Raw genomic sequence first — 25,430 nt, 5'->3', positions numbered from 1 at the left:
AAGTGTGTTTTTAGAAGTGCTCCCAGCAGCTCTGGTCATCTTGAATCAGTTCCAGCAGCTGTAATATCCCTTTGACTCAGCAGCTGATGAGAGCAGCTGTACTTACCACACATTTAGCATGTTTTAAGACAATCAGCCGCCTACGAGTAACAAGACCTCAGGTTGCACGGTACACCCTGTCAGTCTGAGGTACAGGTACTGATTTAAACGCTCCAACCTGACCCCAATGTGTCATCCTCCGCTGATGAGGCATCTGGTTGACACTCTGTAACAATCACTGGTGAAATCAATCAGCACAGCAGATCAAAGAGAGACAGAGAGGGAAGAATGGAAAGGAGCCACGCTAACATATTAAACAGAGCAAGTACTGAGAGGGAGCGAGAGTTCTCAAATGAGAGGTGGGTTGCCGTCATCTGGGGGGGATGCCGAGCATTGTGAGAAAACGGGCATGCTAATGAGAACAGCTGCATTGTAAATGAGCTGACTTTGTACACTTGAGCTCGGATGAATCTCTGAAGCGTTGTTTGTTAATCAAAGGGGGGGAAAAACGGAGAGGAGCAAATTACTAAAAATAGTAACTGGAAAGGCTGGGTGCATCTCTCACCCTCTGATGACACATACAGCTGTGGTAATTGCTATGAAAAGGTCGCCATTATTGTTATTCGCACTGTGAAGGCAGGTTGAGGGACTGCGAGGTACCTCTTGACATTAAGCTGATGAATGCACAGAGACTTTATGTCCCCGGGTATGATTATATCTCAGGCTTTGTCTGGAAGACAGGGACGCTTTACAGTTGAGTAACTTGATCGCCAGAAGGCAAATAATCTGGCAAGAGGTCACAGGATTTACTTCATCAATAAAAGGGAAAAGGTAACTTCACAGCACTGCCCATCCTTATCCTCTCTAACTATTCGAAAGGACTCCCACGTGTCGTGAACACTATCCAGATCAAGAGGTCATGGGAATAGCTTTTTTTTAGGAATGTAAGAGGAGGCCTGTTCAGTTTACTTCAGGTTGTATTCAGTGAAAAAAAAAACACTTTAAATCCAGAATTCCAATAAACATTTATTTACAAAACGAAAAGAATGACAAAGAATAAGTAAGAGTGAATACAAAACATGTGCTAAATATGACAAAATACATTATCATACACAACGTATATCTTATGTATGTGTTAAATAAACTATGCGTAGATTTTGCTTGGGGGTTCGGAAAAGGTCGAGGTTGAGGAAGCAGGCAGCCAGTGTTGGATTGCTTTACGTTATAGGGATTATTGCATTTCTGTTTGTGTTTAAGGCAAAGATGAGACATGAAGAGGAGACGGAAACACTTCACGTAACAATGAAGCAACATTACTTTTCTCATCATCACAGGGCACACCATCACATAAACATCAATGACCGGGAAAAGAAAGGAAAAAAAGAAAGAGAATACTCATCTCGTTAAAGAAATGAAACAATTTCACAAATAGGATTGGTCCATACATTTTTCATTTAAGAACAGCTTATAAGAGAACAACCAGTTTTCAAAGCCATGTGTGTGTGTGTGTGTGTGTGTGTGTGTGTGTGTGTGTGTGTGTGTATGTGTGTGTGTGTTGCATTATGAAACAGTCCCTGCAGTTGTCAGATGAGTTGTGTACCATGCCGTCCAGAGCACCATAAGGAGTTGTCTTTGGTGCCTGATGTGCTGTACTAGTGTGAGTCCACAGAGTCAGAGTCCTCTCCCCTTTTATCGCACCGCCTGAGGTCTTGGGCCTGTTCCCGTCTCTCTGATGCTCCCTTCAGTACGGGTACTGCTTCTGCTTCTTCCCTGCGAAACATGACAGCCAGGTGCACAGCAGCATGGCAGCCGCCGCCCCTGCCCCTGTGCAGTAATACGCCCAGCCGATCTGGCAGGAACCTGGAGAGGAAAGCAAAAAGGATTTAGGACCATATCTTTTTTTTTTTTTTTTCTTCACCTTTTTATTTTATCTGTCCGTCTGTCAGCAGGATATCTCCAAAAACCCTTGAATGGATTTCAATGACATTTTGGACAGATAAGCCTTTGGCCGAGGACCAACTGATTCGATTTTGGTTTACCACCAGAATGCCTGAGATTTAGAAGAGTCGTGCACTGTTTACTCTACATTTATAGAGATTTTTTTATTTATTTATTTATTTATTTTTATAAATTTTCACATTTACAACAAATAAAACAAGGATTACAAACAAATCAACCAAAAACAACACTGGCTCAGTTACATACATACAACCAAAGGTTATACAAATAATGGGAAATCAGCTCTCTCTTATCAAGATCTTTCATGGAACCCCTGTAGCAAGATGGCAGAAACATCAGGCTATAGATGAGATTTTTTGGGAATACTAGGGCTGGGTATCATTCAAAAATTTCGATACCGGTACCGATACCAACACCACGTCTTTGATAGCGGTTCCTGAATGAATTTTTATAAAACATGAAAACATTACACATTACGGCACAAATCCATTTATTTATTTTTCAGCTCCTACTATGTGAGCCCCGTCTCTGTGTAACGTAGAGTTTTTCCTGCGTGTCTCTATGACGTGCAACGTTAGAAAGCCAATCACAGACATTATTAGATCTTGGTAGATCTAACCATTTTTTTGTTCAAGCCACAGCATTTCCCTTCCTCTTGTGAAAAACAGTTAGCCTGGTTGACACCAGACCCTTCTCAGTTGTAACTGAGAGTGGGTCTGGGCAAGTTTCATTCGCACTCAATGGTGTTTTGCAGCTAACCTTAACCCTAAACATAACCTTCATTCGCAGCGCATTTCCAAAGGGGCGTCACCAACGGACGCCGCTCAAAGGCCTCTGGGCGCAATTGGATAGTCCTTCAACCAATCAGACCAACGATCCGGGTAGCAGCGACAGCGGCATTAACGGGTTGCTGCGCTTCGGTGGCCGTCATGTTGGATGTAAACAAGAAGCTGCTCGCCGTCGCTGCGCTATCGTCATCGTGTAAAGCCCGCCTCAACGGTTGTGATTGGTGCCTCGATTTCGGAAAAATTGGAAATGGGCTTGAATGGGCTCTTGGCCAGACTGACTTGAAGTTCGTCAGGGTTTTCCCAGGCTAAAAAAGAGTTAGCATTGTTGAAACAAATGCTCGGAACATAGTTTTACTTCGTTTGTACACAAATGCACTCTCACAGCACAGACTTTTGGAAAGCACACCAGTGGCAAAATATGATGAAACTGAGCCAAAAGCCAAAAGCAAGAACAAATTAACACATAAAGGGCCTCCTTAATACGCATCTTCTATAATCCTCAAAAGGAACTTATGTGCATTATTAAGCAAGGATAGGACCTACATTTGATTCTAAATTTGGAAATTGTTATGAGCATTAAGACTTCTCATTTTAAACATTACATCTTGGGAGAATGTCTGATTGATTGTAGTTATGTAATTACCAGCCGTGTAAGGGGAGGAGGAGGAGGCATCTCATTAACAAATCACATCAGCTGTCTGATTCAGCAGCCAAAACTGAAAATACTTATTTCTCCAAGTCTCATCTTCTGTTGCAAATAAAAAAAAAAAAAAAAGAGCTTCCCCTCTTTTGAAAACGTGGCTGTAGTTTATCTATTAACATAATGTGGGAATAGTAGAACATGTCAGGTCAAAGCTAAGACGTTTTCATGCATTCATTCTGTGGACATAGGTTGGGTCATTATTTCATCAACCTTTTCATGTTGCACATACATGCAATTGATGTGTTCTGCAACAAGTACTGCCTGCTCTCGTCATGATTAATCACAAGTCTACGAGGCAGAGATTTAAAGTCCTCGTTGTGGCGTCACTCGCGTGAAAGCCACTGTTCTCATGGGAGAACATCACAGTCTTGTCATGAAGAAAGAAAGAGGTGAAACCAGAATAAGTGAGGTGCAGTCCTCTTCAACGGAACAGCACGCTGATGCAAACACACTTGTTAACAACAATTTATATGTACTGAGCCTGTTCTTTCAAAGAGGAAATCACAAAATTAAAACGTAATTTCCAACATAATTACTTCTGGGGACAAGGGCTGGCTATTCAGTAGTTAAGCTGATATGTTTAGGAATTTAAATCAGTCCCAATTATATCTGTCTGACTTACGTGTGGTTTAGATTACATGGTTTAGATTTAAATGCTGCAGGAACAGTCAAATCTTTCTGCTGACATATTGGCTACTGTAATCTGTATGTGTCATGGGTAGATGCATAAGTGAAGCCAAAACGTCTTGATCGCGCCCTGGTGGCTGGCTGCAGTATAGGACATAAATCTCGCCCCCTCCATGTTAGCGGATGGAACATGGGCCAAAAAAAAAAAAACGTAAGTAGACGGCAACATTTTTTTCTCCAAAGATTGTTTCTGTCATTTTAGGAAGTTCTTATCATGCTGATGTTTGCTCAAGTGTTCATTTTCCTGACAAGTTTTGGTTTTTATTAGTTATTAAAAGATGCTAAAACATCATGATTTAAAGCTTTGATTGACTGTGATTGGTCAAGCGGGTGTATGGGCGGGACTTCGATATCACGGCTCCACCACCCGATCACTACTGCACTCCACCACCCGATCACTACTGCACTAGTCTCGCTTTGCCAGACCTTCCTCCACAGTGCGGTGGAGGAGGTTCTGGCTAGTCCACACAGCATTCCGGGAAGGGAGAAAATAACGTGTTCTGGTTTATTGGCATTTCTTTAAACCAATCACAACCGTCATGGGCGGTGCTAAGCGCCGGACAGAGCAACGGTGCCTCTGCAAAATAGCCTCGGGAAGGACATTTAAAAACACTTCTGACCCCGTTGTGGTTTGGAATCTGCGGGGTTGTGTTGCAGTCTCAAACGCAGACCTTCGGCAACACCGACACTGACGCCAACGTTTCGCCGCCTGATTGGGTCATGACGTCTCGTTCTCTGAGACTAAGCTACTAATATTACCGTGGCAACTACCAGCATCGGGCAGAGTATACATGCTGCGTCCTGTTTTCCCCCGGCACGCGCATGCCCAGTATACGAGAATGTTGATGAGATATGTGGTCTGGGCGTGTTTAAACGGAGATCAGTTCTTCTACTGGAGCTAAAAACACTTGTGTGCACGGCGATGCTTTGGCTCAAAACATGAAACGTCGTCGATATAGACTACTACTGTGCAGACTCTGACTCCAAAATTACAAGATGGCAGGACCTGTATATATATATATATATATATAATTCAATTCAATTCAATTTTATTTATAGTATCAAATCATAACAAGAGTTATCTCAAGACACTTTACAGATAGAGTAGGTCTAGACCACACTCTATAATTTACAAAGACCCAACAATTCCAGTAATTCCCCCAAGAGCAAGCATTTAGTGCGACAGTGGCGAGGAAAAACTCCCTTTTAGGAAGAAACCTGGGACAGACCCAGGCTCTTGGTGGGCGGTGTCTGACGGTGCCGGTTGGGGGTGTGATGAACAGTGGCAATAACAGTCACAGTAAAGATAATGGAACAGTGACTAGAAATAGTAGTTGTAGTAGTTCATGGCGTAGCAGGGCACTGCAGGGCATAGCAGGGCATAGCAGGGCGTGCATCAGGACCACGGCGACGGCGAAAAAAAAAGAAAGAAAAAAAAAAAAATATATATATAGTTTTTAAAAATAAAAAGTGGGAGGATGTGGAGACGTGTTGTCCATCTTTTTTTTTGTTTGTTTACAGTCGATGGTATGTATCAATATGTATTTCTTAACTTAATAATAATAGAACTAATACAATTATGTTTGCATTGTTGGGGATGGTTTTAAAGAAGGGTGATGTTTGGTTGGTCTTTCAGGGAGTTTCTTCACCCATCTGTCCGGAGTAACATCTCACCAACGACTGACCAGATTTGTCATAAAACAAATCACTGACGATTGTCAGGTCAAAACGTGCCCTGGATTAACATCGATTGACGGCAAAAACTAATGCTTCGATGTCACACCCTCATGGGGACTAGTTGCCTTGTAACAAGCTGCACCTTTTTCGCTCAGCAGTTAATAGATATATTATAGTAATCCGGTTCAATGAACACATAGAAGCTCTGCGTATCTCTCTGCTGGACAACTGGACAGGCTGGTGAGAAAAGCTGGCTCTGTGGTGGGCATGGAGCTGGAGTCACTGACATCACTTGCAGATAAGAGGACCCTGAGCAGACTGCTCTCTATAATGGACAATGACTGCCACCCCCTGCACACCACTTTCTCCAAGCAGAAGAGCATGTTCAGTAGTAGGCTCCTGTCTCTGTCTTGCAAAACTGACAGGCTGCGTAGGTCCTTTGTCCCTAGGGCCATCACGTTCTTCAATGCTACACAGAAGGGGAGGAGGGGGATTGACTTAAGTGTTTAAGTCTGCTCTGCACACTGCCCTTTGTACCATGCCTTCATCTGGGGGCCTTTATACATACACATAATCTACCCTGGACTAGCCTGGACTGGACTGATTGCACTATGATACCATTGCACCATTCTGCATTTTTTCCACACTTTTGCCACACCGTAGTATGTAGTATGTATGTATGCGTGGATGTCATGTATCTGTGTCATATTGTCTGTGTGCCTATGTGTATGTGTGATGAGTATAAGATGTGTATAAACTATTGGACACCTTAATTTCCTTCGGGATAAATAAAGTATCTCTATCTATCTATCTATCTATCTATCTATCTATCTATCTATCTAATGTGTGAGGAAGAAAGTAGAAAAGATGGAATAAAAGTGGCAGAGATGGTGCATGGTGGACATCGATGTAAATTGAAAGAGATCTAAGTGTAACAGATGAAGTAGATTATGGGCTCAACAGCGCTATCACAAATGTACCTTTGACATGTAATTAAAATATTACAATCACACCAAATTAATCTCTCTTTGTACATTAAGTAGAAGATCAGAACGCTGTTTGATTAGCATCAAATAAAAGAGCAGCTGCAGTATGAATAGCACCTCCAGTCTCTGATACAGTAGCATATTATTGTCTGAGAACGCCAGCCGAATACAGAGCACCAATCAAGCTCCTGCTTATTCTCAGCACATATTTATAGCTATAAAACACTTCAGAAATCGACAGCAACTAGAGGTTGTGTTGACTTTTTCATACATTTTAAATACCAAGGGATTGTGTCTCCTCAGTATATGACAGCAGCAGAGAGCTGTGTCTGATCCGCTAAAAAATAAAAATAAAAATGAAGGCCGAATGTCAAGGGCCAGATATAAAAGTTTGTTCTCAGTTTCCAACTTTCTCATACATTTGTTATCTGTTCTGGGACCAGAACATTCAGCGAACACAGGACACATTTACCCAGTCATGGTTGAAGCATCAGTGTGTGGTTTAGGCGCTGTGCATAGGCTGTAGGTGTATGTGCATACAGGATCTGCCTGGTGGACAGCTTACCTAGTTGAAACTGGTCTGAGCTGTTGTTGCAGGTCTGTTGTACCTCCTCACTGTCCCATCCCAATGGGTAGAGTGCACAGCCAGATCCTATGAGCAGACCTGAGACGAGAGAAAGAGAGTCTGTGAGTAATGAAGGAATCGCAGTGGCTCGACTGATCAAAAAAACATCACAAAATATGACTGGAGGCCGAATAGACACAAGAGACGATTGTGAGGCAGGTCTAGCGCTGGGTAGCGTTCAAACTGTTTCCATGCCGGTACCTGTGGGTACGCGATCTGTGCTGCCTGCACGATCCGACATGCGCATGCGCAAGCAGGCAGCACAGATCGCGTACCGACAGGGAGTGTGGAGGAAACTGAAGGTTTGCAGTGACAGAAAGACTCAGACTTCATTCCACATGTAACCAAAATGGTGTACGGTCATGTAACACGTAACAACTCCTTTATTATTTTGGATTGGCAACCACGTAAACACCTCACAACATCCCCAACAACACAACATCACAACATCCCCACGCTACATGTCACAAAAATAACAATGTAGTACACGGACGTCGATATGCAGTTTTGGATCAGTGTCAATAAGTACTTCATTTAAATATCTTTATAAAACAGATCCGCCGTGAACGGCATAATGAACAACATAAAATGCAGCCTACAAAAATATGCCGCCAGTTGTGCTGCCGTCAAGTGTAGGGAAACCGTCACGTTTTCTTCCACGTATTTATACGCATGCGCATATCGGATCGTGCAGGCAGCACAGATCGCGGTTCCTAAACGATTCTTTTTTTTTTTTTTTTATAAAAAGAAAAATAAATTACATATTACAGCACAAATCTTTGTATTTATTATCCAGCTCCTACTACGTGAGCCCCGTCTCTCTGTGTAATTTTTTCCTGCCTGTCTCTACGACGTGTAACGACATTATTAGATTAGGGCTGCACAATAAATCGCTTTTTTATTGTCATCGCAATATCAACTGGCGCAATATACACATCGCGAAAGGCTGCTACATATCGCGGACGATTTTTTGTTTTAGTTAAAAGAAAATATCAGTAGAAAACTGCACTTTGAAGTCATTCTTTTTTTTTCTTTTTCTTGCCTTTAATATTGAATTCACTGTAGGGCTGCAACAACGAATCGATAAATCGATTATTAAAAAAGTTGGCAATGAATTTTTCAGTCACGGAGATAAAAAAAAATAAAATTGAGTTGAGCGCAGAGCAGCACGAAAGAAAAGAAAAAAGAGCAGAGCGGGGGTAGAGGAAATACGGAGACCCGTAACGTTGTTCTGAAACACACGGCGGAGGCAGAGAAATCAGTTCGACCTAAGTCATCCGAGGTGTGGGAGCATTTCACACTAAATAAATCGAAAACGTGTTAATTGCAAGATAAGCAAAAGCGACATGGCACGGCACGGGCGCACCACGGTGATGATTCAGCACCTAAAACGTAAACATGTTGGAGTCCTTGATGAGGAGGAAGGGAGTTCAACAGCAGGGTGAAGTCACTACAGAATCCTACTTTTGTTCCATTTTGAAGTGAGGAACGTAACATCCCTCCAGTAGCTCTTCTGGTGCTGGTGTGGTATTTACTCGTTATCCAGCTTGACAAGCATGACAAGCTAGCGTTAGCTCGGTAATAACAGTAGTGAAGCAGGGGTGGTATAGTTTGCAAGACTAAAGACACGTTTTTATTCACTCTCCTTTTTTGGCCCATTCATTTTTCATGTCATGTATATATTCTGTGCTTTGTCCCATATCAGTTATTGTTGACAAATATATTTGTGTGTGTTGTACTTTTTAATTTCATTTTAAAGTTCTTTTATAGCACTTGGTCATCTTAAGCTGTGTTTAAATGTGGTGTACAAATGAACTTAACTTACACTCACACATGATGGTAATAATTTACTGAATAAGCTTCAACTGAACGTGTGTGTGTGTATGTGTGTGTGTGTGTGTGTGTGTGTGTGTGTGTGTGTTGTCTGTATCTGCTCTTTGGGTTACTTACCTTTACACAACTATTAACTAAAACAACAAGTATGTATGTAAGTATGTATTGAGTTGATGTAAATTAATGTTTTTTTTGTTTTTTTTATCCGATTCATCGATTAATCGGAAAAAATAATCGACAGATTAATCGATTATTAAAATAATCGTTAGTTGCAGCCCTAATTCAATGTTTAATCTGTTCAATAAAAGAAAGTTGGGAATGATTTCCTTTCATTTGTTTTAAATTCAACAAGTATTTTATTGTATTTTAGCAGAATACTGAAAGCAGCAGAAAGGCAGAACCGAGTACACTTAATAATATCTGTTTATTTATCGCGAGTAATATTGTTATCGGGATATTCAACAACGTTATCGCATATTTTCCTCATATCGTGCAGCCCTATATTAGATCTTGGTAGAAGCATGCTGCGTGCTCATTGGCTCACTGACACTGATGGGACGTACTCCTTAAGGCCGTTTTATGCTTCTGCGTTGAATCGACTACGCCGGACCCTACGCCGTAGCCTGACGCCGTAGCCTGACGCCGTAGCCTGACGCCGTAGCCTGACGCCGTAGCCTGACGCGCACCTCTCGAAAAATGTAACTACACGTCGCAAGAACGCACGTCGCTCGGGCCGTGGCTTGGTAGCGTTGCATTTCCCCCCCCCCGACTCCTTTCCTGGTTCTCCTTCTCCATAAACAACATGAAATCAAGGAGAGGGTTAACTTTTCCTGCTCCAGATTTCCCACCGTGGTCAGAAAGAACAGGGGAGACACTTTGTTTCTCTCACTATGACTCTAGAGTCGCTACTCGCCTCGAAGCAAATCGCTGTCACTCTCTCACTTTCTCCCTCGCTCTATCACCCCCCCACACACACACACACACACACACACACACATGCCGGCTCGACGCACACACCAGCGCACAAGTATAAACATCAGGCCACTTACGTAGGCTACGGCGAAAGCTCTGCGTGGAGCCTCCGCAGAACCATAAAACAGGCTTTAGGGATTGAAAGCGCGTATTGAATGACGAGGCATTTTTCGATACTTGATCATTTATTCGGTCAGTGCCTAAAAAAAGTGTTGAATTGGGTACCCAGTCTTCAGGGAGACAACTGCAGCAAGGACAAACTCTCACCATCAAGGTGTTCACCCGGCTCCTTGAGGGAGGTCTGTATTGTTTTTGTGAGACCTCGCCTATGTAGGTTTTCATAATTTAACAATCTTTTCATTAACGAGGAAGAAAAAATGCAAAGCAGTGTGTTGTTTTTTTTGTCTTTTCTTTGTTGCATCCAGATATCCTGCAAGGTGAATTTAATTCAAACTCGGGTTTTGTGTGGATTCTCTCAAATTTGTTTTGGGTTTATGTTTTAATTAAAATGATCAAAAAGACAGCAGAGTGATGCGTGTGACCCCCACCTCAATGACTTTTCCTTTCTTCACCTTATCAACCGTTTCCAGCTGATACTGACGGGGAGAGAGCTTCCAACCTGTTCCAACAGTTTCACCTAACACGCCTCAAATCCCTTCGTAAAATGACACGGATTGGGATTTCAACGCTTCATCACGTTTTTACAGCAACAAAACAAAGCACTCCTGCCAGCAGCTCATCAAAAACGCTGCAAATGAACAACGCACATATGCAAAAGGCTTGGCAATTTATCACAACGGCAACAGTGGGAAAACCAAGCACTTTTTTTGGTAAGCAATAATTACTGTAAAACTGGAAAAATCCTAGAGGGACTGCTTTATGTCAGTGATTAAAGAGACTGAAAGCTGCACACAGAGACAAGAGTAAAATCAAGTCAGGGCCATTTACATTAAGGATTAATATCCTCAATGTTAGCCTACAGCCAGGTCTTGACAAGTGATTCCCTGGATGCCAAGGCCTGTCTCTTGAAATTACCCTGTAGGTGGCTCTGCCATCACATTAGCTTAATCCCCTCCGAAGTGTCTACGCTGCTTTCAGTTTTGGGATGTGAGGATGGCAGCGAAGGAAGAGAAGGCAAAGAAAGCTCTGCCTTCCAACCTGATTACCCCTGCCATCCAGGGCTGCCTTATTACATCTAGGCCGAGATAACAAGCAGGAATTAATCCACATGCTAATGCAGATGGGCCAGACAAACTGGCCCACATCAGCAGTAGAAAAAGTGAAAAAGACATCTGTGTGTTTCCACAGTTGCAGCCAAAAGGACGGCGAAAACGTCATCGGCTCGCTTCTGGGAGAAAATAGACTGGCTGATTATGCCACCTGTGGTAGAAAATCAATTCAGTGAAACTCTCTATGTTGATGAGAATGAAGGGATATAAAAAGGCTCTGACCAAGTCTGTGTCATTACAGCTCAGGATCAGAGGGGATCCAGGGATTGTCCTGCCTAACAATTCAGCCGTTTCTTCTTCAGATCCCTTAAAAAAAACTTCAGAGGAGTTTCTGCTTCAGATCCAAAATGAATACCTTTAGCTGGGCAGTACAGTCAAAGTAACATAGGGGAATTTGATGTAAATCCCTGTACAAGTGCACACTGTGGACCTCTGATGAACATAAAAAAAACCATTATTCTACAAGGTACATAAATGCATTTAGGAGCAAGTGAGCATACACATGTCATTAAAATACCCCCAGTTATATAATGTCAGTTCAATTTAAATTTGTAACAGTAAAGACTGTAAAGCATGCGATAATGTATTCATGATTAATATTTAACAAAATCATTCATTCTCTTTCATGTGTAATGCAGAGAGATACAGCAGCATGTAATCAAATTGAATTTCCTTGCAGCACAAGGGAGGAAAAAGCAATAGCGCAAGGCAGAACGTGGCTTTCTATCCCAAAGACAATGTTATTCTATCCCGCAAACTGTAATATTTCCATTTGAAAAAAAAAAATAATCTTTATCTTTAATCTTTTTTAAAGATTTATGTGGATTCTTAGTCATTCTTTGATTATCGCATTTGTTAAAACGATCAAAGCCATAAAGAGCTGCTGCTCTGTAGCAGGCACCCTTAGAGAGAAGAATGGGGAAAGAAAGACTTCAGCGCATAGTTTCCACATCAGGTCAGACGATGACGATGATGATGATGATGATGACATGGAACGTAGAAAATGTAGGACTACAGACAGGTGGGAAATTACTGCAACAACAAAGACAAAAGCTCAGTTCCATTGTGTAACCACTAAGAAAATCAAAGGTTTCACTCACATGTTACCATGACACTATGGAGACAGGTACTGCAAAAGGAGCGGATAAAAAATATAAACACATCGCCAAGATGTAATTCAAGTTGGTATCATATGTGCTTCTCTTTTGGCTTTTTATTTATTTGATTCATTTATTTTCTGCCACTATAGCTAATTCCATCAAATCCCATCCTCCACACTCACTATGTGGGTTATTGAGAACCAGAGGTAGGCAGGCTGCTGACTGGGATGTGGGAGACAGATTAACCAAGAACGGAAAATGGGGTTTTTCACATAATGTTTATGAGGCAAGCTGCTCGAGAGAAGTGTGGACTTGTGAGAGGCAGCCACCTCAGGCTCTGATTCTCAATGCGTACTGATACTTCCTGTCCTTATTTTCCTAAGCTGACACAGATGCCCAAACAGACAGTTGGGGATTTGTGTCATTTAGCATGTGGTTGTCAGCTACAGCAGTGCTTCTCAACCTTTTGGGCATGTGACCTCTTAAACTGTACTCTTGACCTCCCATAAGATCTGAGAGCTGAAGATCTTTGCCCGAACCCGACGCGCTCCGGGTTGCGCGGTAAATGAGCGGTCAGGTGATGCGTTTCGATTAGCGCGAAAATGGATGCTGAGGAGGTGAAACGGAGGCTGGCCTCTGGAGGACTTATTTTATTTCTTTGTTCCAATTTCCAAGTTGCCTATAGCCAATGGTTAAATTGAGCCGGGGCTCTCCGGGGCTCAGCCCCAGGCACATAAGCCTGCTCGTTTGTGTCCCGTAGTGCCTGCTTGCTTGCCTATTGGAAATATGTCACATACAATTTAATGAAAGTGATGCTTTTGAAAACATGATATTTCTGACAATAAATGAAAGATTTTTGAAATTGCATGTCTACTTTGTCTCGGCGGTGCTGAGATGATAACAATCGCAACAACCGCACTGCAGACAATTCACCACTGCGGGTCAACTACAGAACGCCTTTAGTGTCTACGTCGAAAGGATTAACAGATAAAATGCCTTCTCCTAAAGCTAAAAACGCCGTTCGCAACTGTGGAAGCCCGGTGCTCGGAAGCTCCGACGGCCGCTACGAGTTCATGTCACTGACCAAGCCGTTGAACCGGTCCCTGCACGTGCGTGCGCGTGCACGCGTGTGTGTGTGGTAGTAGTAAAGAGAGAGAATGGGAGAAGGATGTTTGTGTGAGGTGGACCTGGTCACCACAGACCCAAATCTTGGTATTCTCAGCTGTTGTTGCTACTGTCATATGCTGCACTGTCTCTTCATGTGGCACATTATGTTTGGCACATTGTATGGGTCACTTCTTATATCATAAGGTAATACAATGTGTAATCAAGTGATGACTGATTAACAGTAATATTAGTAAATGCTAAATGCCCTAATACCCTTTAATACTACAACAATGTGAAGTATAGGATCTTGCACATATCATGTAAGACTCGATTTCTCCATTTCTTTGCACATATCCCCAGACCCCCCTAGGGAGAGCCCCCCCCCACCCACATAACAAATCCCAAATTTAACCCCTGCCTATAGCCTACGTTAGTCATGAATAAATGATGTTAAAAAATGTATAAATGACTCATCCTTGACAAAAGGCAAAAGAGCTGTGTGCATGCGCACATTTGAATAATGTCGGGCTGTAAACGGGTTTGGGCTTTTAAAAAGCTGTCAATCAAAACGTACTTGTTGGGCTCGGGCCTTGTCGGGCCTTAAAAGTTAGGCCTGAAAAGGCCCGACCCCCACAGAATTACAGCTCTACACTTTGTAACACCAAATGTGTTTTTTCCCCCAAAATTTCTTGACCTAAATCTGGTGTCCTGGCCTCCGGCTTAAGGGAACACTGAGCTATCAGTGCTACAATCACAAGCACTAAACCACGTGCTCGACTTCATAAGATAAGATAAAACTTAATGACCCCCTTGGGAAAAATTGGTTCGCTGTAGTAGAAAGATTAAGAGACAGGTGAGCAAAAACGTAATTCACAGTCAAAGTGACAAAGTGCAAATGCCCAAATGACTTTACCGAAAATTGAAACACCCATATTGGCTTCAATAAATATCCTTTGTGAATGTCAATGCTTTTTTCCAAACCACAGAGCAGTTCTCTCCTCTTTCAGACAACATGATGGGAAAACAGGCGTTTAAGCTTGGAATCAGTTGCAAAATCCCCCCAATCTTCAGAGGCTGGTCTCATTGGATGCATTTATAGTGATTCTAAATGACTTGGAAGCAGGCACATCTGGCTGTAACTGTTTCCAATGTTTTTTTTGTTTTTTTTTCAAATCTTATAATTCTTGATTTATTTTCTGTTTTCATTTAAATCTTTCACATGTTCTGCAACGGTGTTATTTGTGCTGCTTCCTGTCTTGACCCAGACACTCTTGAAAAGAGATGTTTTATCTACTCCTGAAATAAAGCCTAAATAACATACACATAATCAACTTCAACAAGCGGCTAATTGTGAGCTGTGAGCAGATGGCTGTCTCATGATGAAATGATTGCAGAACTCCACTAAGCTGCCGTGAGGATAGTAGTGGCTGTTAAAGGACAATTCCGGCGCAAAACGAACCTATAGGGGTTAATAACAGATGTGTACCCACTCGATCGCTCTCTTGGACATTTTCATGCTAATCGAATGTGCTGAAAAAGACAGTCGCGTTCTCGTTTACAGGCGGCCGCCGTCTTGGGAGCTACTGTCTTTCTAAACTATCTTTTTAATAAACTGTCTGTACACTTACAAAGTTCTCAATGCTTCGGTTAACATTTAGGGACCCTCATTATGCTACCGTTGAAGTGTGGTGATATTTTGAGCCTTTTTAGTGGTATAATAAGCGATTTGTTTTTACTTTCCCTGTGCCCCGAATACTAGCATTGTAAGCTAATCAGCGGTCCGCGCTAGCTTGTTTCAAGCTACAAACACATTCCCCTAGGTTCATTTTGTGCCGGAATTGTCCTTTAATTCAGCTATAGACAGCTACTACATTACTCTGCTGAACAACTGACGGACAGAAAAGATCATAAATGTGAGAAATCTGCCATCACCTGCATCCACAGACACTCTGCGTGCCTTCCACAGATGTTTATAAGAATCCAAGTTTCCCTTTAGCAGCATCAACCGTACCCTCAGGTCCAACTTAAAGATGCCCCTGAGCTTTCTGGGAAAGCGGGAGAGGTTCACATGTTGCTCTTTCGACACAGGCCTGGGAGGTCTGTTTGTTTACTTTGCTGTTTTTTTTTGTTGCCAACACCACTGTTTGTAAAACCTTAGGCCGTTTTGGAATCACGTTTCAGTTGCCATGGCAGCCAGCTGATGCTGATAGTCTTCTCTGGCAGAGGAGATGAAGAGGAAGACGAGAGGGTCGGAGAGCGCGCGCCGTGCCGAATCTGAGAGGCCAGACAACTTATTCACAGATCGAGTTTCAATTGATCTCCATGAGGTCGTTATCACAATGACTATCTCAGGCCTAATGGCTTCTCTGAAAGGCTATACTATGAACTGGTAAATAGTTTAGATGAATGAACTTAACCAAATACAATCAGTCCCACATATCAGTGTTCAATCCATCAAATCCGCTCTAATACAGTGAACTTTCTTCTGCATAACCTTGCCTTGGATTTCATCATTGTAGTTGAGCTCACGTTTGAAATTGCCTTAAAAAGCACACAGAGAAGTGCTCTGTTCCATGGGAGCTGCTCTATTGTTACCCATCCTTTTTCTGTCAACGCTTTTTACCTGAATGAAAAACTGCCCCCTTTTCGTATCCCCCACATTCTCTGATTTAGGGAGTGTTGATGCCTTTTGTCAAGCTTTCCTGCTCTCTGTCAAGAAGCAAAGGAATTTCTTTACCCTCCTTCATGCCCCGAGACAATACCATTCAAGGTTATCATTCAAAAGGCCAAAGAGGACAAGGAGAAAAGGCTGCTGCTAAGCTGGAGAGAATTTTGGTGGCCAGGGAATTGGAGTGGGGATGTGCCTGAATGGGCCGGCTTATTGCAAGAAATTATCTTATGGGCTTGGAGGATGGCGCAAAAGAGTGAGGGGAATGTAAAGGTGACTACACACCGAGCCGATAATCGTCCGTCGGACAGTCTGGCGAGGTCAGTGACTCGAGTCTGTTCGGTGTGTTCCATGCCGTCGTCTGTCCAAGGGGCCGTCTAGACTAGAGTCTCTCAAACTCTGACAAAAATCTTCTAAACTGACCTTTGTTGATCTGAAATGAAGACAGATTCAGCAACTGCATGGCCTAGTTCTCTCTTAAAATGTTTTCAGAAATAAGTTTTGATCGTATTCTGAACATGCCGCCATGACAGTCTGTCTTTGAATTTCCGGAGAAACCAGACCCACGTGACGCGTTCGTCCAATCAGTTGCCGGTTTTCATTTTTGGGGCGACAATACAGATTAGCGCCGCCTGCTGTTATGGAGACGTATTACGTCGCTTTGGTTTTTTTGACCAACTCGGGGAGACTGATCAGTTCAACTGCCTTTTCTGCCGAGGGTCGGCCGTCTGGTCTGTGTGTCTGGGCCTTAAGAGCAACCACACCTGGGAGAGCAGGCCTGTGCTGTGCCAACATACTATCCACTTTTACATGTCCTTTGGACTTTTTCTGTTAAAAATAATAATTCCAGTTATTTTCAACGCTGTTCATCGAGTCAGGTAGTTTTCCAGGTATGTGCTATACAGTGGTGTAGTCTACATGATACACAGGTATATGCAGTATACCCACTAAGAAAGCTCCAGGATTTCCATATACCCACTTAAAAATGCCCAATGACCATACTTTCCATTATATTTTTGATATATTTTGAATTGTCATCTGTGTTTTTCTTATTCACATATGCTAAATAAAGGGATTTCCACCATAAACTGGTGCATAAAAGTGTATCAGAATACAGGAAATGAAGTCGTTAAAAACTTACCTGGGGGAGGACACCCAGACCCCCCACTATGACATGGCCCCCCCCTCCCCCAAAAGCAGATTCTGGCCAATATACAGTACAGTATACCCACTACAATAGATTAGACTACACCTGCTACCTACTGCTATAATATCATGAAGAAACAAAAGAATAAGGCAGGCTGGTAGGATTAATGAAATGCCTAAATATGTTAACAAAACCAGTTGCAAAAAGGTATCTCACGACAACAGCACTAGAACAAGTTAAACACTAAATGAGTAGCTTAAGTAAGAATCCTTAAGATTATCATGGAATCAAAGTGTTCAGCAGTAGCCGTTGAACACATTTACATTCTGTAATTATCTCTCTATATTGTAATTTTTCTTGTTAGTGGTGGAGTCCGACCATTACCACACTGAATACAAATTGCCTGTGTATGAGGGATTCAGCAATGCAGCATGTAATCCACTGCTACTGTTTTTAATGCCATCTCATTGATATTAGTAACATCGCTTACTGCTCACTCTCCTCAACCATATGAGATTATTATGACATTTCCTGCTGCTGCTTCACATTAAAAGCCTTTAAATGGCGAAACACACTCTGATGGTGGTGCTGACAGCAATCATTCATCGAAAACAATGAGACGTTTAAATATTACAAGGTAGTAATGTTCTGTTCTGATTTCTAATGAGAGTTTGTTTGGCTGCCCTTTAAACAAATATACCAGTTGCTGTAGGAGTGTTAGCCAGTGGCGGAAATGGGTCGGTACTCACCAGTACTGAGTACCGGCACTTCTGATTTTTGTCCACATGAGTACCCTTATTTATAATTGCACACTGCCAACTCCCGTGCTGAGTAGGCACGCAGCCCTAAACACCTGCGTAACTGCCTCTCTCACATAGAAGCTTAACACGGAGAAAACAGCGCTGAAAATATACTTAACATGGATAGTGGATGAACATATTAGTGTAACACTGGTCACTGGAGTAGGTTGTTGTGCCACTGTGCCACCGCCCGACACAGAAGCACAGCTGTGATCCTGTGGGTGAAGTCTCTTTCCCGAAATTCAGCATTGGGGCAGAATTACAGTCACTAAAGCCAGTCCCACAATGAGCTTTCCTCGTGCCATTTCTGTGTCTGTAGCTTTAAATGCTATTGAGGAGGAGGGGGGGGGGGGCGCAAGGTGGGGGGGGGGGGTGTGGCCTTGACCAACTGCCATGCTTTGCTTGTTTGCAAGCCATGACGTCTCCAAGGGGATAAGTCTCTCTCCACAACCCGTAACTCCTATGGCGCCATTTTGATGCTAACAAGCCATCACCTCCCGTTAGCATTCCATTGACTGCCATTCATTTTGATGTCACTTTGACAGCGAATAACTTTACATCTGAAGCGTTTAAAGACTCTATTTGTTTATTTCTAAAGAAACACGACAATGTATAAAAGGCTCCATTACCTTGTAGCTCACGTTATGGCTCCGTAGCAGACGTTTTTATAAAAATAGGCTAACGATTGTGTCATAACCACACGACTTACTGTCGCATAGTAGAGGAATTACCGTATAGTACAGGAGAAGCTCGCTGGCAGTTTTGACTTACATTAGCTGTTTAAGTTTAATTTCTAATGTTAACTATCATTTTAGTGATCAATAATTAGCCTGTGTCTATGTTATCTCCTTACATATACCTACGCTCTCCGTCTCTGCAAGATTGGGAATGATTGAGGTTTCTCACCGAAAAAGTGACTTCACTGGTCTCCGTGGAACTATATGGTGTAGCTGTGTCCATTATTTTACTGTCAATGTTCCATTCTGTTGGTCTGGGGATTGAAACGGCGACCTCCCGGTGCCAAGCTCGCTTCTTTAACCTTTAGGCCACCATTTAAAAGGGCTGTAAATCTAGTTTTTTAAATAAACTGTATCCCACCACAGTCAACTTTAATCAAATCAAACTTACCACAAAACAGTGGCTAGTGAAAATGCTGTGTGGCTAAATTTGGAAGACCCCTAGCCACAAGGGCTGGCGAGCAAAAAAAGTTCATGTCAAGCCCTGAATGTATGCAATGAAATGCATACAAAAACACATTTGAAGTCATATATTACCAAGATATGCGTATACATATATCTAAGACACATGCGATGATCATGTCATGCAACTGCTGAATTATAGTACTAGCACCTTTTTTTGGTCCAATTCAGGCACTGGTGTTAGCTGTAGTATGAAACCACACTTGCTGATACCGTGGTTACCGTGGGCGTTGCCACACAACCAGGACGACAAATTCAAAATGAAGACATGTTGTGCAATGTCGCCTTTACCCACAAGATAGCTGGTAACAACGTGTTGTTACCAGCAACAATTGTGCTCAATTCAACCAAATGTCACACGTGGGTCCTCGCATGTAATTAATCAATAAAAATAATTCTTTAGTGTAACAGGTCCCACAGTGTCACTTCAGCCTACGTGAGCGATCTGTCAACCGTACCGTCCCTGCATGTTAAGGCATGTTTGTTCCCTCACTTGAAACACAAGGCACAGATCAGCATGTACTGCTTGCATCCCTGCTTTTCTTATGATGCTCTCTGATTTGCTCTGTCAATCAAGTTGGATCAACACAGTCATTTTTAGAAGGGCTTACTCCTATGTGAGCATTTTTGCCAGCGAAGCTGGTGTTTTTATGTGAGCGAGACGGGGATCTGGAGACTCGGTTGAAACGTTAGATTCTGGAGCTGTGAGAGATGGAGCGTGAGGGGGATGCAGAGAAAGGAGGGATATAAAGAGAGTATGTGAAGTACGTGTGTGATGTGTAAAGTGATGCATATAAACACTAAAATAAGCGTTATTTAGCCAATAGTCTGTTGTTTTTATTAATATTACTCTGCTAACTGTTTTCTCTGCACAGCGTTTCCCAAAAATGACACCTCAATCATCCAGTTGGACGAGGTGTGTTCATAGTGAAGGTGTTTTTCCGGTTGAACGATGTTTCCTCCCAACTGTAATATCTTGAGATATATTTCCCACTGTGTGCTGGGTGACTACACAGAAGCTCTTGCAGCCTGCAGTATTCTGAGTCTGTTTTATGTTTCTCCATGTTTTTTTTGGCTTTACAACTTGAATATCAAACACAGGACACTTTATTACTGACCAGTAAGAACGAAGCTCTGTGACAAACAAGCTCTACAGCAGGCTCTGACTATTTATTCAGAGTGTGACCATCCTCTCCATGACCAATTTCTCCCTCTTTCCTCTGGTATCTGCTGCCGCCGGCCAAAGAAAAGGTCAAACCGTTACAAACAGTCCTTTATCCCAGCAGCCATCAAAAGACTTAACAAGACTCATTGTTAGGTCGTGTTCATGTAAGGTCTGAGTGGTTATATTTTCATATTGTCTTGCAAACAGACCTTTGTTTTCACGTGTTTCCACTAGCTGTTTTGTCACCTATTGCTTCTTTGTTCGTCTTGTTTTCTCTGCTCTATCTGTATATCAGTTTCCCTCTGGGACCAATTAATAATAAAGTGAACATAACTATTACTGTTTTAATCAGTACACTAGGGGGTCAAACACCCTACGATCATTCTAAAATTTGGTTCTGAAAAGCATCTTTTTCACTACAGAAACTTAATGGAAAGTAATGTAGCTATTGTCACTCATTGTGATTTTATTGCAATTGTTCTGTGCATGCTTTGGAGAGATCCTCGTAGAACTAACTAGCTGAGGAGGTGATGCTAAATCCAGGTGCACTCAGGCAGTGGTAGCTATGCTGTTGAATGTTATTGGTCAAGCAAATGTGAATGCGAAAAAAAGGGTTGTGACAGACACACTACAGAAGAAAGGTTAAGCGTGCAGCAGAGCAAACAAAAAATGCGCTGGATGCTGTTTTGGGCCATGATCCTAGTTTGTAAAGCAACAACAGAAATGCAAAGAACAACCTAGGTACTTAAAAGTTTACACTTTGTGGAAAGGTTATGGTAACGGAAAAACGGTCAAAAATGTTAAATGTCACATTGTCAATTTTGATTACATATTCCTAAGGAACAGGCCAACAATAAGCCCAAAGTGATGTACAGTATGTGTTGGTTTGTTGGTTTGTGCCACTCTCCTAATACACAGTGTCATTTCATTACCATGTCCACCCATCAGTCACCATCACTGGCCCTGGGCAGACAGAGCAGCTTGTGTTATATTGATCTGTTTCAGCCCTTTTGCTACAGGCTTTCCGTCAGGACCTGGTCTTATCTAATCACACCATTCATTAGTCACACAGTTTCCGGCTACAACCGGTAATTATTAAACACACTAATTACAATAGCAAAATGAACTTCTGGTTCATTAAGCAGTGGACATTAAGCAGGAAAAAAAAAAACATCAGGTCTACAGCTCAGGAGCACAACACAGTAGCCTAGAAATCTAGACGCACCTTAGCGGCAGCAAATGTAATTTGCAGCCAGGGTCAGTCTAGCAACTCTCCGTTGGCTTGCGAGCTGGAAAAACCAAACTCTAGTCAGGCCAATCACATCGAGTATAGAGTCGGTGGGCGGGCTTATGGCTGCTGCTGGCGAACAGCGGTCTTTCGAATCGGCTTTGGCCGTGACTCCGGAAGACTTAAGCTTTTCTTTGAGAAACGAACAAAGAACGGCACTGAAGTCATTCGTAAAAAAGGAAGATGTGTTCGGAGTTTTGCCGACCGGATACAGCAAAAGTTTAATCTACCAACTGGCTCCGCTGGCTTCTTCGTTGCTCTGCCTGGTTGTAGTGCTATCCTATTGCGTGCGGAGGGAATTTGACAGACAACCGCTTATCCCGCCCCTCGGATTGAGCCCTGCCAATGGTGAGTTCCCAGACCCGACATCTTGATGTGGGTCTGGCTTGTCAGGCTAACAACACAGTGCATAGACATTAAACTGGGGCAGGCTAAATACGTAGCAAATAACTTTGGAAAGACAATGTCTTCTGGATGCGTGGGGGAAATGAGCTTTTCACATTAGGGTGCAGATATTTTCTGTATGTCTCACTCTTTCCAGCTACAAACCCACGCCTCCCTGCAACCTCAAACATGTCTCCTCTGATCTCATATTGCAAATTGGACATTCTCCCCCCTCCTTTCAGTTAAGAGGAAAAGTAAAAAAAAAAAAAGCAAGGGAAGGAGTTCAGCAGCATCTGAGATTCCTGAAATTCCTCTAGCTTTTCCAAAATGTTGCACAATTTTACCTTTGTCTTGTTAATGTAGTCACCCCTGTGCTAAACTAGTGTTGGAATGCACGAAGAACAGTGGAAACAATGAGCTCATGTACTGTATGTTAGCAGGCTATCTGAGAAAACCTGCTGCCACGCTACACTGGTGTCAATTTGCTGCCTTGTGTTTTTTTCCCCCCACCGAAGTCAAAGGGAAGATTAGCTTTTGCAATATCTTGCAATATTTGAATGACTTATTGTCATTGTGAGGCTTGGTGGCAGGGTGGTGACAATAAGCCACTTTACTTGCACATGACAAAGATAAAGGCAAAGCCAACTTACAGCAGATTCTGGGCAGCAGTTCTTCAGCCCTTATTTAACTGAAATTACAGTAATTTAAAAAAAAGAAAATCAAAGTAAGTGGGGGAAAAAATGCTAACACTGATATATGAGAACCTTCTACAAACTGTTGAACAAATCAGCATGCTAGTCTGGAATTTCAATTTAAAAAGTGATGGCTGTTGCATCCATCAGAGAGGCGAGGCAAGAAGAAAGTGTGTGAGGAGAACAACAAAGCCAAAGGGTATGGAAATCCTCCTCAGGGTAGGATCCACTTTATAGGGTCCTACAAGTGTAGCTCTTCTAACTGGGTCATGTCTGATGTGTTGAGCAGCACCCTCCTCCCACTGATAGAAAAGCATGATGGTAGGCCACGTGTCCGAAAGTCAGCATATACCTACAGCGATGCGCTCCTGCCTTAATTACCCTTTACAATGAGCAGTAAACATGGTAACGCATGACCTTCTGGGGAGAGGGGAATCAAAGGCACTGTAATTTACACTTTAATGTTCATGTTAATAGCATCCAAATATGCAATGAATATTTTAGTATCTTCCACACAAAGCTGGCATACATCAAAATGCCTCTCTGACAGTACTGGGGCTCATCATGTGAGCAACTCCATACTGCAAATACAAAGAGCCTCCTTTCAGAAGACAATGCAACGCTTCAGGGATCCAGGAAAAACTGACTCCCACTGCCAAGTGTACAAAGTACTCCATTGCATGTGATTAAAGTGCCGGCCCACTGCATTCACGCCGTCTTCTGGGACACACACCAGGCTAGCTTATTACCCTGGGGGATTGAGTTTAAGCAGCCTTACCAAACTCCCAAAAATCAAACATTCCCTAAACTAACTGGTCACTTTTGCTCCCTAGCATTTCATTGTGTGGGTGTGATGTGAAAACCGTTCAGTAAGAGTGGGACTCTCAGTAGGAGAAGAGGCTCACTTTTAGCCCTAGAAAGGTTCTAACAACACCAGAATATAAAGTGAGATATTATAGCACATATATATTCAAAACAAAGCATAAAACCACAGAAGTAGATCTGAACCAATTTTACAAGTAAACAAGTAAAGTTTAATGATTGAACTGTTTCATAGATACAACAGTTAACAATAAGAGTTCACCTAAACCTGAACAACTTGATGTGATCTTTATGATTTTCTAAAGGAAAAAGTAGACATTTTGGGAATGTGCTTATTCGCTTTCTTGCCTGGAGTTATACGGAAAAAAAATCAACATCAGTCTCACGTCTGTAAGTTCATTAAGCTACCACTAGCAGCCAGTTAGCTTAGCTTAGCTTAGCACAAAGACCAGCCAGCCAGCCTGGCTCTGTCCCAATCCGCCCACCACCTCTGAAGCTCACGAATTAACACGTTATCCTTCTTTCTTTCTTTAATGCACACATCCGTGCAAATCAAAATGTACGAAACAACTCGTGGATTTTGTTAGGTGGATTTTGTTATAGTCACGCTAGTGGTTCCCACCTTTGGCCAGTCTTTATGCTAAGCTAAGCTAACTGGATGTCTGTACTAATAGCTCTACATTTACCGTACAGTTTTCCCAAAATGTCAAAGTATTCTTTTAAATGGAAAATGTTCTTCTCTTCTTCATTAGATGTGACGCATGCTGATGTTTCTAAACAAGTCAAAGCTCGTGGAAGTGACCTTTTAAAAAAAAAAATCTTACTTTTGTATAGATAGACAGACGGACGGACGGACAGACAGACAGACAGACAGACAGACAGACAGACAGACAGACAGATAGATAGATAGACAGACGGACAGACAGACAGACAGACAGACAGACGGACAGACGGACGGACGGACGATGACGGACGGACGGACGGATCGACGGGCACGGACGGACGGACGGACGGACGGACGGACGGACGGACGGACGGACAGACGGACGGACGGACAGACAGACAGACAGACAGACAGACAGACAGACAGATAGATAGACAGACAGACAGACAGACGGACGGACGGACAGATAGATAGATAGATAGATAGATAGATAGATAGATGGATAGATGGATAGATAGATAGATAGATAGATAGATAGATAGATAGATGGATGGATTAGATAGTAAGGCTGCACAATTAATCGCAATTATATCAATTATATCTTCATCTTCGTGCAGCCCTAATAGATAGATAGATAGATAGACAGACAGACAGACAGACAGACAGACAGACAGTCTGTACTGTCTGTACAGACCATAGATAGATAGATAGATAGGTAGAGATTGCATGATGAAGCTCAAGTGGCGGTTATGGTGACATTTGAGAGGCTTTGAGGAAGAGGAGTATAGTCGAAATGAGAACACATTATGTAACATGTCATATCATCTTTGAGCAACACAATAGGGCAATACAATGGAGAGGCAGAGATCAGTTTGTGCGAGACAGTGTGTGCCTTT

At 42.5% G+C, this 25,430-nt stretch overlaps 1 protein-coding gene across 1 annotated transcript in view; it reads right to left on the bottom strand.

The window, feature by feature from the left end:
* Positions 1-1,047: 1,047 nt before the first annotated feature.
* LOC144515165 (LHFPL tetraspan subfamily member 6 protein) overlaps positions 1,048-25,430 on the bottom strand; it is a 62,121-nt gene continuing 37,738 nt past the window's right edge. Inside the window, exons 3-4 of the mRNA XM_078245764.1 lie at positions 7,405-7,503; positions 1,048-1,899 (exon numbers count right to left, since the gene is read on the bottom strand). Of these exons, the coding sequence (XP_078101890.1) occupies positions 1,781-1,899; positions 7,405-7,503 (218 nt within the window). The 3' untranslated portion in view covers positions 1,048-1,780. The remainder of the gene's footprint in view (positions 1,900-7,404; positions 7,504-25,430) is intronic.

Source organism: Sander vitreus, chromosome 3 (assembly GCF_031162955.1).
Source record: "Sander vitreus isolate 19-12246 chromosome 3, sanVit1, whole genome shotgun sequence".
Lineage (NCBI taxonomy): Eukaryota > Metazoa > Chordata > Actinopteri > Perciformes > Percidae > Sander > Sander vitreus.
Note: the sequence above shows the minus strand (reverse complement) of the source record. Positions and strands in the feature narration are given on the sequence as shown.